The 13,286-nt window shown below is 53.6% G+C and overlaps 1 protein-coding gene across 1 annotated transcript; it reads left to right on the forward strand.

Moving 5' to 3' along the window:
- Positions 1-539: 539 nt before the first annotated feature.
- Positions 540-851, forward strand: IUM83_13194 (uncharacterized protein; the record flags this gene model as incomplete). Its single annotated transcript, XM_067937855.1, has 1 exon — positions 540-851. One exon carries the CDS (start codon positions 540-542, stop codon positions 849-851), a length of 312 nt encoding a protein of 103 aa, XP_067786999.1.
- Positions 852-13,286: the final 12,435 nt, after the last annotated feature.

Here is a 13,286-nt window from a genome sequence, read left to right on the forward strand (position 1 = left end):
TTTCGTCGTGAACTGACGCATATCTGCCGCACAGGGACGAGTTTGAACACCACTGAGCGGACCGTGGGGTTGCTCGAGAGTCAGATCCAGCGGATCCGGGTGCAGCATGAGTGCCACCAACACGATCACGACACCCTGCAGCGGAAGCACAACGTTCGCCGCTTGGAACACGACGTCGCCCCCCAGCGCTTGGCGATGGTGGTCACTGCAGTAGGCGCGCACGGCCTCTCCCCACCGCCGAGGCGGGAGATCCGGCGGCTTTGTTCCGTACGCTTCGTGAGCTGCACCAACCCAGGGAGACCACGAGAGTGCTGGGGAGATCTCAGATCAGCCTACCTCCGAACACTTGCCCACCGAAGCAGCCAAGCGCCCGGATCGAGAAGAGAAGGATCACAAGAGAAGCGGGAAGATCGTGGAATTCAGAGATCTCCAAGCGTGCTTGCAGTGACTCAACCTCGCTGGAACGCGATCCAGTCCGTCCAAGCAAGCGTCCCTCACGATCTGTGCCTAACAGGGGGGCCAAAGGTCCTGGTGTTGATATGGTCGATCCGGAACCAGTACAGCACCCAGATGAGGGGCATCTGGCCGAAAAAGGCCAGATCGGCGATGAAGGGGGCCTCATGAACGACGGTAGTGATAAACCCGGAGAAAATAACGGCAACGAAGAGGCTGAAGATGACGGCGACGCCAAGGAAGAAGAGGAGGGTGAGGATACCAGTGGACCAACGATGATGACGAAGCGGATGAAGAAACCGCCCAGACCACCAGCGAGGTGCTTGAAGCTCAGACTTTGCAGTCCCGAGATCCCTAGCGCCACCACCAACATGCTTCTCCCCGATGTCGATCTGTGATCGGTGGACCCGGGGAACCCCCAGATGGTGGTCCGGACGATAGCGAGGCCACTGATGCTAACCCGGATCCGGATCCGCGTGGGCGAAACCCAGATCCGGATAATCGAGGTCGCCCCCTCCCTCCCCCCCCCCTTAATCCATTGGCGCCCGTCGCTCCATTTGGACCTGAGGCACAAAGCATTCCTGGACGAGCGCAACCCCGGATCCTGATCCTGGCAGGTGTGGACCCCTGGGTTTCAGACGCACATGACAACACGAACCTCGTCGCAATGCGGAACCAGGCACTGTTCCCTGTTCTACCGATACAGCTGGGCTGGGATTCCCCTTATTTCGAGTCAGCGGAAGATCGGCCCCAAGTCGCCACTTTTGCGGGGACCTGATCAACGAAGGCAACGTGCGCGCTCTGCTACCCACGCGTCCCTGGGAGGTGCTCGAGAACTCAGACAGCCCGATCGCGTTTGAGACCGACGTCGGAGGTCGGCTTGGACTCCCGATCCGGCAATACCGGAGCAACGAGAAGGAAAATCGACAGGCTTACTGGGAATCCACGCATTCTTTCCTAATCTTACCGGCAGCGGTGAAGGCTCGCCCTTAGCTGGCAATGTACCACAAGGAGCGAACCAATCGCAGATCGCACGCCGGGAATCGCTGGAAAGTTTTTCTTCAAGTCTTAATATTGGCCATGCAGGAGAGGTGGTGTGATGTGAACATCCTGTTGGATCCCTTCTTCCTTCTCTTTCCCCGCCGTCAAGAATGTGATCTGGTATCCAGGATATGAATCCCGTCAGGCCAATATCACGAACCGTCGTCTCAACCGTCCCGAGCCCACAGATCTACTAGGTGCCTTGAACGAGTGCAGCGGTGCTGACCCATGGCGCAACCATTACCGCGACAGTCCTCAAGATCACCCAGCACGACAGATCGGGCGCCTTACTGACAAGGTTTTGGTGTTCACACTGGTGATGCCGAGTAGTGACCTGATCCGTCCGAATCACTTCGGATCCTGGCCAGCTCCACTGCCTAATCGTTGAAGTCCTCCGTGTCTAGCCCAAATCCAGCTTGTATGTCTGATTTCTTTCACCAATATCGATTTTGCCCAATTGACATGTTCCGTCTTCGTCTGGCGATCCTAGACCGGTTTTCCATTGACTTAGCTACAGAGCTCGTATTGCTCCCCACCGTCCTCGTCTGAGATCCGGAACCCCCTCATTCAGACTTACTCGATTTCGTTTCGGATCCAGATCTACCCGATCCAACTCCACATCATATCCTTTGCGCTGGATCTTCGCAGTACAGGCGGTAAACGACCTAGATCCGCTTGGCCCGGTTCCACTCGTCCCAGGTCCGTTCGACCGGATCCATATACGCCAGACCCACCTGATCTTCGGCATCGTTGTTCTGACTTGTTTTGAGTGATCTGGATCCTTAGGCGAGAATTATCACCATACCAATCTTCGATTTGTCATCCTCTGACGTGCACGACGCCAGATCTTCACATGCAATATGCATCACGCCTTCCATTGATCTGCAGCCTCCCTGTAGATCCTTCTTCCAACACAACACTAGAATGACCAACTCACTTCAGCTGATCCCTGTCGCACTACTCCTCGTGAAACTGCATCACTCCAAACCGGTTCCGATTCGCCCGATCCCGCAAGAAATCGCGGAGTATCGCACCGCACTTGAGATCTGCCTAATCGGTCCATGTTGGTTCATTGTACCCTCGCCAATGCACCAAGTATCCACTCGGGTAACTTCCACAGGATCGCACTGTAGGCGCCTCCACCACGTTTGGCAGTTGCGGATCCGTTGAAGCTGACTAGTAAACGTTCATCGTTCATCTGAACAGTCGGGATCGGCGCTTGGATCTGGCTCCAGGGCTCCTGCTTAGACGCAATCGCTATCAGGGCCTGATCCACTTGTGATCTTGGTGAGATTCTGGCAACGATTGCCCCAGTATCTCGTCTCCCCCTTCGTGCACTTGGTGATCTCGAGCGTCGGTGGAGAGAGAAGGTCGGCCCACTGTCCTTGAAACCCCGGTGACCTAAAGAGCCACGCCAGTGTAGAGTACCTGGTTAGGATATTGATCGGGCGGCCCACCAGCACATTATAGCCCCTATCCAGGATCCGCACCAGCGCTAGCACCTCCTTAAAATCCCGTATATGAGTCATTGAACTTCAGCGTGCGACTCACGAATGTGATCGGATGGTAGATCCCATCATGTACCTGAATCAGGGCAGCCGAGGTCGCCTGGTCATCCGAATATACCACTACTACTGGTTGTAGATCAGAGTCGAAGTGACGCAAGATCGGGGTTGAAGCTACCTAGCTCTTCACCTTTGGAAACGACCGGTGAGCTCGGATCCAGCGAGAATTGATGTCGCCCAGACGGTCCGGGCCCAGATCACCTGTCTTCGGACCACAATAACTCAGATCCGGTATATCCGGATTACGCGCCTCCAGATCCGGTATCACCAGATCGGTATATACCGATACTTGGTGTTCCAGTACTAACCTGGTGACTTCGCCTCCATGTGGAGACAGTGCAACGCCGCGGGGGTGCAGTTCACTTGGTTGTGGGGTCTTGCCAAAAGCGGATCCGAGATCACCCGATCCCTGATCCCAACTCGGTGATCCAAGGTGATCTGGGGTGGGTTGATCCAGGTATGCCTTGATCTGGGACTGAGCTACCGCCTTTGTCATCGCGGCGAAGTCAACCTCACGTATCTCGTAAAGGATCGCAGCGTAAATCGCGTAGTTTCCGATAAACCGGCTGTGATAATTTAAGCTTCCGAGGAAGGACCGCATCGATCTGAGTGATCCCGGGAACTGCAGGTAGATAAAACGTTGGCATTTGCCTCCAAGCCTGAGTTGGACACCTTATGGCCTAGATATTCCTTCTTGGATTTACCACAGAAACTCTTCACCCCACTGATCGAGATATTCAATTTGCCACATGCCTCCAGCAGATCGTCCACCCGCTCGCACAGTTGATCCCATGTTCTTGCGGTCACCAGGATGTCGTTGATGTAATATCTACGCCCCAACAGCGAAGGCTTGATCGAACGCTTCAGATCACTACTTGCTAGGCGCAGACCAGCTCGAGATTCGCTATATCCGGATCCAGCCTGGCCCGATCTGGGGTCGTCCGAACCAAATCGGCCGGATCCAGGTTTGCCAAATCCAAATCCAAGTCCGTCCGACCCAAATCCACGTGATCTGGGGAAACGCTGGGTTGTAATATCCAGATCGCCGCTCTTCAGACATCGACAAGCTCCGACTTCGTCAGATCCAGGTCGGCCAGGTCGGCCTTCTTCAGATCCAGTTCTGGGTGATCCAGATCCGCCATATCCGGATTTGCGAACTTCGTTTCCGTCCGATCCAAATTCGCATAGCGCGTTATCGAGCATCCGCTGGTAGATGTGAGGGGGGGGGGGGCTACGAGCCAAACAGCAAGATATTCCACTCGAACAGGCCGAACAGGGTGATGGAGCTCGATCTGTCATGGTCACCACCCAAAATCTACATGCCATACTGAGAGAGCAGTACCAAAGCACCTTGTCCAGATTTGCGAGCAGATCGTTGATCAGGGGCGTCGGTTAGATCGTCCGCCTAGTTGGACTATTAATCAGTCGGTATATAATGCACAATTGTATATCCACATCATTCTTCTTGATGAGCACGGCAATTGGGGAAACCCAGCGCGAGGTCAAGATCTTGATGATTTGGGTTCCGAGCAGCCCCTTCATCAGATCTAACAGTTTCTCGCGAACCTGTGGTGCAACCCTACGCCCACGCTGGGCAATGGGCTTCGCGTTGCCCACGTCAATATCATAAACTACGCCACGTGCAGCGGGGGGGGGGGGGGGGGGGGGGGGCAACGCATTGTGTAACGAGGCTCTCTCGGATCTTTCAGACGAACACGTCATCAGCGTGTCGACAACACACTATATGTCCCACGCATGACCATTAGTGGATGGGGGAGGCAGATGGCTTCAATGAACCGTCGCTTCAACCGGAACTGGCTCGGAAGGCACGAATGCACTCTCAGCTGAAGTCCGAGGTCTCAGCTGGAGGTCTCAGCCACTTCGCAGAGACTACCGTGCCTCCGAAGCCATGATGATAGATGTTGACTATGGATTGGCTCAACTCCTGCGAAGGCTGGATTGCGGTACCCCGCTGGGATCACTGAGCTCAGATGTCTCGGGTAGACACCTTGACGGCCGGATGTGCGATAAACTGAGTCGACCTGGTCTCAGCTGAACTCGGCTTGGCTGATGGTCGGTCAGCTTTGGTGATGAAGGCGCTGAGATCCTCAAGTCTCAGCTGGAAGAACTGAAGTCCCCTGGCCTCAGTTTGGACCGCTGACACTAGCTGGTTTCAGCCGCCATCAACTGTGTTTAGATCTCACTCTGAGCTTGGGTAGTCTCATCTGGAACAACTGGAATCTGTATGTCTTGGCTCAGATGTTTCAGCGGGATGTGCTTGGGCTCAGCGGACGATCCGGAGTTTCAATTTGGCGACCCCGATCTCAGATAATGCTGACACTGGAGGACGCTAATGCCGGATGTCTCAGTTGGAATCTCTCCTGAGAATATAGAGTCTCAGAGTGGCCGATGGGTACACGGTGAATGCGCGCAACTGGAGGGTCGCGTCATCAATGATGACGGACTCATATATCAGTCTGGATGGGATCAGCTGTACCCAGATTACGACACTCTTTCGGCCAATGAGTCACCGGAGAACATCTACTCATCACTGAAGCTTCGTTGAAGCTTCGCTGAACCCATGCCTGACCTCGCTGGATTTTGCTGAGCTCGGCCCATTATTTGCTAAAACTCAGGTTGAAGCGTCGAATGCCTTAGGCACACTGGCAGCTCTCAGGATGGTTTTAGCACGCTTTGTGGGTGCTCTCCGAACGGCACTGCCCCCCCCCCCCCCGATAGGTCTTTGTTTGCATGTGTAATAACTGAATCAGAATCGAATTTGCCCCGAACGACGCAAGTGGAAGTGTTTCCTTGTGTAAAAGGGTGCCGAGGACCGGTTCCATCAAAACTCAAGTCCCATTTCGTCGTTTTGGGTGTGCCTCGGTGTGGGGAGGAGCTTAATTAGCTATTTAATATTGCTATGTGTTCTGGACGACATGGACGACACGTATTTCATATTTTCAGGGAGCAAGTGACTCTACTGAGGTTGCGGCGGAGCGACTACGCTGGGGCTGAAATAGGCTAAAGGCTTCAGTGTTGTTGCTGGATTTCGCTCATATTTGAGTTTGGTTCGCGGGCGTCCCTCGGTGCAGAGCGAGAACCCAGACTATGGACAGGCTCAAACCTAGCCAATTTTCTCCGGGCCACTCTAGGTCTGAGGGACGAGTAAGACCCGTGGAAGCCGCATTCAGCAGGAGCCGCCGGAGGAATTGAAGAAGCTACGGAGACCATGTCCAAGGTCTCGGAGAGGTGGACAAGTTACGTGTGAAGTATCGTGTCTGTATTGAAGAAACCCCGACGCAAATTAGGTCAAGACACGTGTAACCTGAGACCTGTTGAGTGGCGAGCAGGTTTCGTTTGGAGATTACTGGAGACATCAGAAGTGGAGACAGGTTTGTTGTGGTTGGCTGACGACTGACCCCATAGCGTAGCCCTACGAAGATCCGTCAAGGGGATCGCAAGAGAGGTGCACATGCCACGCCTGACGAAGGATCAGAGCTGGGAAGTCTCGGCTGAGGCGGTGTTGGTTTCCGATGAGGTTTTTCAGCTGAGACCCCAAGACTCTGAGATTTCTGTGCCCTAGTCCGACGTTCGCGGTCTACGTTATTCTAGGTTCGATCTGGAAGCTGGGAATTTACCCGCACCTCACTACACCAGCCCTACAGACTGGCATCACGGAAATCACCACCGGTGCTCGCTTGGCAACTGGAGAGCAAGAATCGTGCAAGCGTTTCAGGTGTGCAACTGTACGGAGGAAATGACTCGCATCTTTTTGGTGCCGGTCAGTAAGAACGTGACTCACACACACACACGAGCTACTTGAAAGCGGCTTGGGTGCCACCGACATCAATGTATATTTTCTGATGAAGGAAGACATTTACCTCTAATTCCAGACCACCAACCGCTCTTGTCGGACAAGACTCAAGACGATATAACTGCCGGTGTTTTGGACAGCTGTTGAGCGACTCGCATCTCCTCAGGCAGAGTTCTCATAGCAATCGTGGTCTAGATCGGTTCAAGCATGCAGCGAGAAATTTACGCATCAACTAGCGTACCAAGTCTCCTGCGACAACTCCGCACCGCCAATGCAGCAGGCTGCATCCTCTGAAGACCACTGCTTTGACGATTGTGGCGCGTTCCGGATTTTCAACCCTCCCACCATCCCAATGGGGCTGCCATTTGGCATCTTGCCTTCTACGCACCATAATGGCAATGACGCACAACGGACATGAATAACTTTGCCCCCATTAGTGGTAGTCAGAGTTGGATACAGACGCGAATTCAACAGAATATTACAGGCCACTAAGATTGCTGCAACTCTGACTACCTTTTTCAGAACGCTTTTCAAGACACGAACTCAAACGAGCGATTTTCAGCAGTCGCCACTCTAACGATGCCGACGCGAAGCCGAAAGTATTGGGTACTGGGTGCGTTACGAAAGGTGTGCGGGAACAAACTAGCAATGATCCCAGACGGTGGTAATTCGAGTGAGGAGGTGGAAGAGCAAGCGCTGATGGCGGTGTACTACGTGCTCTCGTCCAAGCGATATATATCCTGGCGCGAGTGACTTGAGCGTCGAGAGTCTCGAATGGAGTACTATCTAACGGGGATGACCGAATAAAACTCTCAGCTTCACTTCCGGATGGAAAGACAATATTTTTTCGCGATATGCACTCTTACCACCAACCACGATGTGTTTTGCAGTACACCCGGAAAGCAGTCTCGAATGAGTGTTGAGGTACACTTGATGGCGTTGCTACGAATGGTAGGGTCGATAGATGGCTACGGTTTGGCAGCAGATTTTCTGTCTGTAGGTGGTCACACGCCCGAATCGTTGCTAGCGAGACGTACAACAGATGCCCTAGCGAGCTTCAAAACAAAGGTTATTTGTTGGCCCGGAGCGGCGGAGCGTTGCGAAATTTCGGCACGGATTGAAGGTGTATCAGGGCTTCCTCGGTGCATTGGGTTAATTGATGGCATTATTTTCCCTCTGCGTACTCAGCCTCACAAGCACGGTGAGGACTACTACTCTAGAAACTTCATACGGTCTTAACGGATTAATTGTCTGTGACGATCTGTGTCCTATTCGTTACGAAAATGTTGGCTGGCCCGGATCATCTCATGACAACCGTGTATGGCGAACTTGCAAACTCGCTCTTGATAAGGAGCTGTACTTCGATAGCAACGAGTATCTGTTGGGGGATTCTGCGTACCAACCATCGAATATAATGGTTTCTTCCTTCAATACCGTCCGGGGCAGTCAACTATCGGAAAAGGAAGAAGGGTCCAACTCTCAACTTGCCAAAATTCGCATACGCGTTGAGCACTGCATCGGAATGCTAAATGGGAGATTTCCGCTATTCAAGTATTTGAGATGCAGGCTACAAAACAAAAAAAGAAATGTTGGACGTCATTCGGCTTATTCAATCAGCTATGATCTTGCATAACATGGCAATCAATGACCGTGTAATAGTGGGTCGACGCCGAAGGACCCCTATACGGTTGATGACGATGGCGGACGATGGCAGTGTTCAGCTGGTCAAGCTGAGCATGATGATGAGTGGAGGTCTGATGGCTGTGGTGATGATGGTCGGGTCGCTGGCACGCAGGTGGTTGAGCCGGCGTGTGGCGACCGCGAAGTTGATGGCGATGTGCGGCACCGAGGAGGTCTCGGTGGTGGTGATGATTATGAGGGGCTGCATGTGAGTGGACCAAGCGATGGAGAGTGACACGGTGGGGACGAGCTTTATCCAGTGCCGTGTCAACTCGACATTGAAGCTGAGCGGTGTGCGATGGAGTAAGCGGTGAGAGCCGTTCACTAGTCAATTTGCGGGGTTGAACGCAAGGAGACAACCGAATTGGCTGGTTCGGACGAATACCGAGACAGCGAGACGCGCGTGCTTGAGTGCGAGCTGAGCGTGGCGAGTGACTGGGGAGCAGCAGCTCTCGACGAGTGAGGCTTTTGATGGAAGCGTGGGACGGCGGTACTGAGGCTGGCGACTCTACGTGAACTTTGTGGCGGACGAAGACTAGCGTTGGCGAGGCTGACGTCGTTGGAGTCGAGTGGTAGACTAGAAGAGGCTTATTTAGTTAGATCTCCTTCTACTCTATTTTTGTTGATTATAAATTCGGTCGGGCGCGCTGAGGCGGACGACCAGGCGCAGCAACTGGTGTTGCTGTCGACCAGCGAGTGTTTTATCGACGTCACGCGTACGAAGGACGTGGACGCAGCGAGCTGTACGACTCGCCCAGCAGCCGGGCGAGGTAATAGGCCTGTGACAACCGTATGCCAGATGAGTGGATTGAACTTGATAGTGACGACGAGGAGTGGAACGATGAGCTCCCAGGTTGCTCCAGAAATGGTGAAGAACGACGCTCCTATCTCCGGGACTACATATTTGATCGCTTTAACCAATCCCTCTCTTCGTTGCTGACTCTAGTTTCTCCATCACAGATAGGTGGCGGCAGCATTAAATCAATTTCACTTTGGGCATCCCCGACTTTTTGAAGTTTGCGTCGTGAAAGTGATGCGAGGACGATGAAACCTTTATCGCCGAGAGGGTTGTGTATAGCGTAGCCCAGGAAATACTGGGAGTGAACAGAGGAAGAATAAAACCCAGAGTGCCGCAAAGCAGAGCCTGAATTTCACTCCTCCTTGTTTGGCGCGAATACCTTGCATAATCCCAGTCGGCTCGTTTGTCTTCGACGGAACGGCACTTCACCGGAGTTGTAATTGTAGCCTTTGAAGAAGCGCTGAGGTACACGTCTAATCCAGAACGCGTCCTCGATGCTGAAGACAATCCAGAATTTCAGATCACCCGAACCCAGAATATCACAAATTCAGGATCCAGGATTTCACTTCGACTCTGGGCTTGGAACTCAGAAGGCACCATACCCAAGTGCTCTTTTAGTCTATACAACAAATACAGAGTATACAACACTTCAACTACCCGTCAGTTATTCTTTTGGACCCTCGGACGGTGGGTCACTCACACACTAGGCTCACTCGAGTCTGAAATCCAGGCGCCTAGCTCGCCTGAATACTCGCCAATTACGCACCACCCTCAATTAAGAAGGAAAATACAATCACTATCAGTTAACCTTCCCGTCACACGCAGCAGTCAATACAATATCCTGGAGGCGACTACTTAGCACTCCAGAACACAATCGGGAACATGAAATGGGCTAACACAAGCACAGCAAGTGACCCAACTAGGATATGAAATAGATGGATCGCCCCAGAAAGCACAAGGCGTCTCTGGTCACCACCTAACTGGACTTAGAGTAGGTGGAGCTCACACAGACGACTCGTCCTTGTAAACGATGTGCCCTTAATGTCCCGCGGTCGTAGTCTCGGGTCTTCCGGATTTCCGTCGGCAGGCTTGGCCGAAGTCACTTGCGGGTTACAGGGAAAATTGAACTCTGTTTTGGTTATCGACTACACTATCACTTCTCTCTTCTGCCCTCTTCTTCGGGCAAACGTCTTCGGTTCATTATGCTTCGGGTCGAATATCTTGGCTTCAGTATACCTTGAGTTCAGAGGTCCTGACTAGTGACGAGTTGGTCGTCGCACCTTCGTCGTGGGTTAACAAATGACTTGGTTTCATCATGCAGCGAGTCCGTTGTCTTGGTTGCAGTATAGTGTGAGCACTCTCCTTCTTCTCTTCGAAAAAGTCGAGTCGACAGGTCTTAGTGGATTTTCGACTGTTCTTCAAGCCACACATCACTTGATTGCAAACTGGCCTCAAACTGGCTCCAAACTTGCTTCGCATTCACACTCAGGATTCCACTTGGTATCTTGGGTGATTCTTGGATTCTTGGCGTAACTTGGTGAATCTTGGCGTAACTTGGTGAATCTTGGATGTCGACTTGGGAGATACTTGGTTTTAGTATAGGGCGTTTGGATTCACGGTCCAATCCCAGGATTCCATCTTGAAATCCTGGGCACTTGTCTTCACACAAGTGAATCTTGGGTTTCCGTGGTGCACTCTGGGTGCGAACTCTTCTTCATCACAGACTACGTGTATCTCCACAAACATCAACTTCTACGGCTTCCAGCGCGTGATCATGGTGGTGGTAGTGGGTGTTTCTTGGTACTTGATCCATCTTGTCGCTCTGGACCACAGCAAGACGAGGTGTACTCTGGGATACATTCTCCAGAGATACTTTCCGCCAGCCTTTAGGCACTCGTCGTAAGGGAAAGTCCCGTGGCTGGACTGAATGCACTTGTTGAATCCTGGGTGTGCACGCCCAGGATTTCACACTTCCAGCCGGTTGGGCCCATCTGCGGTCAGGCGCGGGATTCCTTCCACAAGAACACGCCCCATCCCTGTCGCCACTCATGTCACACGGGTACGGCCGTGCTGCATCCTCTCTCTCCACCAATCACAACTCAATATAGACTCCAAGTCAAACAAGTGACGGTTCGTCGTCAGCGCAAATCTGAGGCCGCTATGTGTCAACCGCCCCTCCTGGTCCAAATCCATCATAGAGGACAATACTCCGAACTGGTGAACCATGGCCAGGCCACTATCACACAAGGCGCGCCGCAGCGTAGAGCTCGACGCGGCCGTTGCACTCTGTCGCCTTCCAGGATTTCAATCACTTCTGCACCATGTCTCCCCAACGGTTGGTTGTCAGAACTCATCTTCAAGGTACTTTTCCCGAAAGCACAAAATCACTCGCGCGACGCGAGGTCACATCGCCATTTCACAGCTCAGGTCACATCGCCATTTCACAGCTCGTCAACATGACGGAGAGCGCCCCAACAGCGACACCAACGCCCGGCGTGGCGCCTTCAGCTGACGCGGCAGCTCCGGCGCAGCAGCGCTAGAGCAGCGCATCCGCGGCCATCTCCAACACTCCAGCAGTCGACGGTAACACTCCAGCGGGCAAAATGGCGCCCGGCAATACTTCGGAGGGCAGTTCGGCGCCCAGCGATACCTCGGCGCGCGCTCCACCGGCGCAGCAGCCGACTTCTTTGGATGTCTAAGGCGCGCAGCCCCATCGCGAGGCTGGCAAAGGCGGCGAAGGCGATTCGACGGGAGCTGGCAGCGCGAGCCCCGCTCAAGGACGCCCAAACCCCAGCGCGCAAGAAACAACCGAGGTGGTGGCAGCTGACATTCGCGCGATAATCGCACGGGCGCTTGCGTACGACGTCCCGCTCCACGCGATCATCCACGACATTCACCGGCACCTCTACAGCGGTCTGCTCAAGTACGAGGAGGTCCACCAGCCCGCGTTCCTGCGACTTGAGCTGCCGCCCCATTGGAAGCTCCCCTCGCCTCCGGATCCAGAGGGTCACGCGTATCTCGTTGGTGTACCGGCTTCTATCAGCGATGTTCGCAATGGAGCTTACACCATGGACGGCTATGGCGGGACCACGACTCTGGTTGGCTTCGAGGATTTCTCGGATGACGATCTCGTGGAATTGAAACAGCTCTGCGGCGCGGACACTAGCAATGGCGTGCTGCGTGCGCGGCGTGTGTCGCTTTCTGCGTACGATCTGGACGGAGTCCTGAATACCATTGGCTCTATTCGTGAATTCGCTTCCACTCTGAGGCACTTGAATAGCTCGCGGCTGGCCGAGCGCGTGTTCAAGACAACTGGATTCCTGCGTCGTGTCCTGGGCAGCCATCGCCGGCACCGCAAGCAAGTCGAAGCCCAAGAGTCGTCTGCCATCCAGGATGCCATCGCTGATCAAAGCAAGTGCGAGGAACTCAAGCGCGAGTGGAAGTTCACATGTGACTACTGGCACCGCGAGCTTGACGAGGCTCTGGGCAAGACGGCGGACCTTGAAACCCAGCACCAAATAGAGCTCCAGACTCAGAAGGTCAAATACCAAAACGAGATTGATGCCCTGGATACTGAGCGAGCTTCGCTAAAGGCCCGGCTCGAGGACGCAGAAACACAAGCGCGAATCCTGAGATCACGGCTCGAAAATGCCACTCTGGGCCCCTGGACGTTTTACGACTTCCTGCAAGAACACACAGACTTTACGGGAAATCGGTAGCCTCTCCATGATTTATTCAAGCTCTGCATCAAGGACGCCAAGCCTCCTGCATCCTGGGACACAGTCATCAGCGTCACCGCGATGGACAAGCGCAAGGCTCCAGTGCCTCCGTATCCAGAAAAAAGCCAACGACTGCTCCGTCTGCTGGGCCAGGGATACCCAAGTGCCCAGAAATCCTGGATCTCACCGGTTCCGAAAGCAAGCCCACAGGGAAA

Source organism: Phytophthora cinnamomi, assembly GCF_018691715.1.
Source record: "Phytophthora cinnamomi strain GKB4 chromosome Unknown Contig63, whole genome shotgun sequence".
Lineage (NCBI taxonomy): Eukaryota > Oomycota > Peronosporomycetes > Peronosporales > Peronosporaceae > Phytophthora > Phytophthora cinnamomi.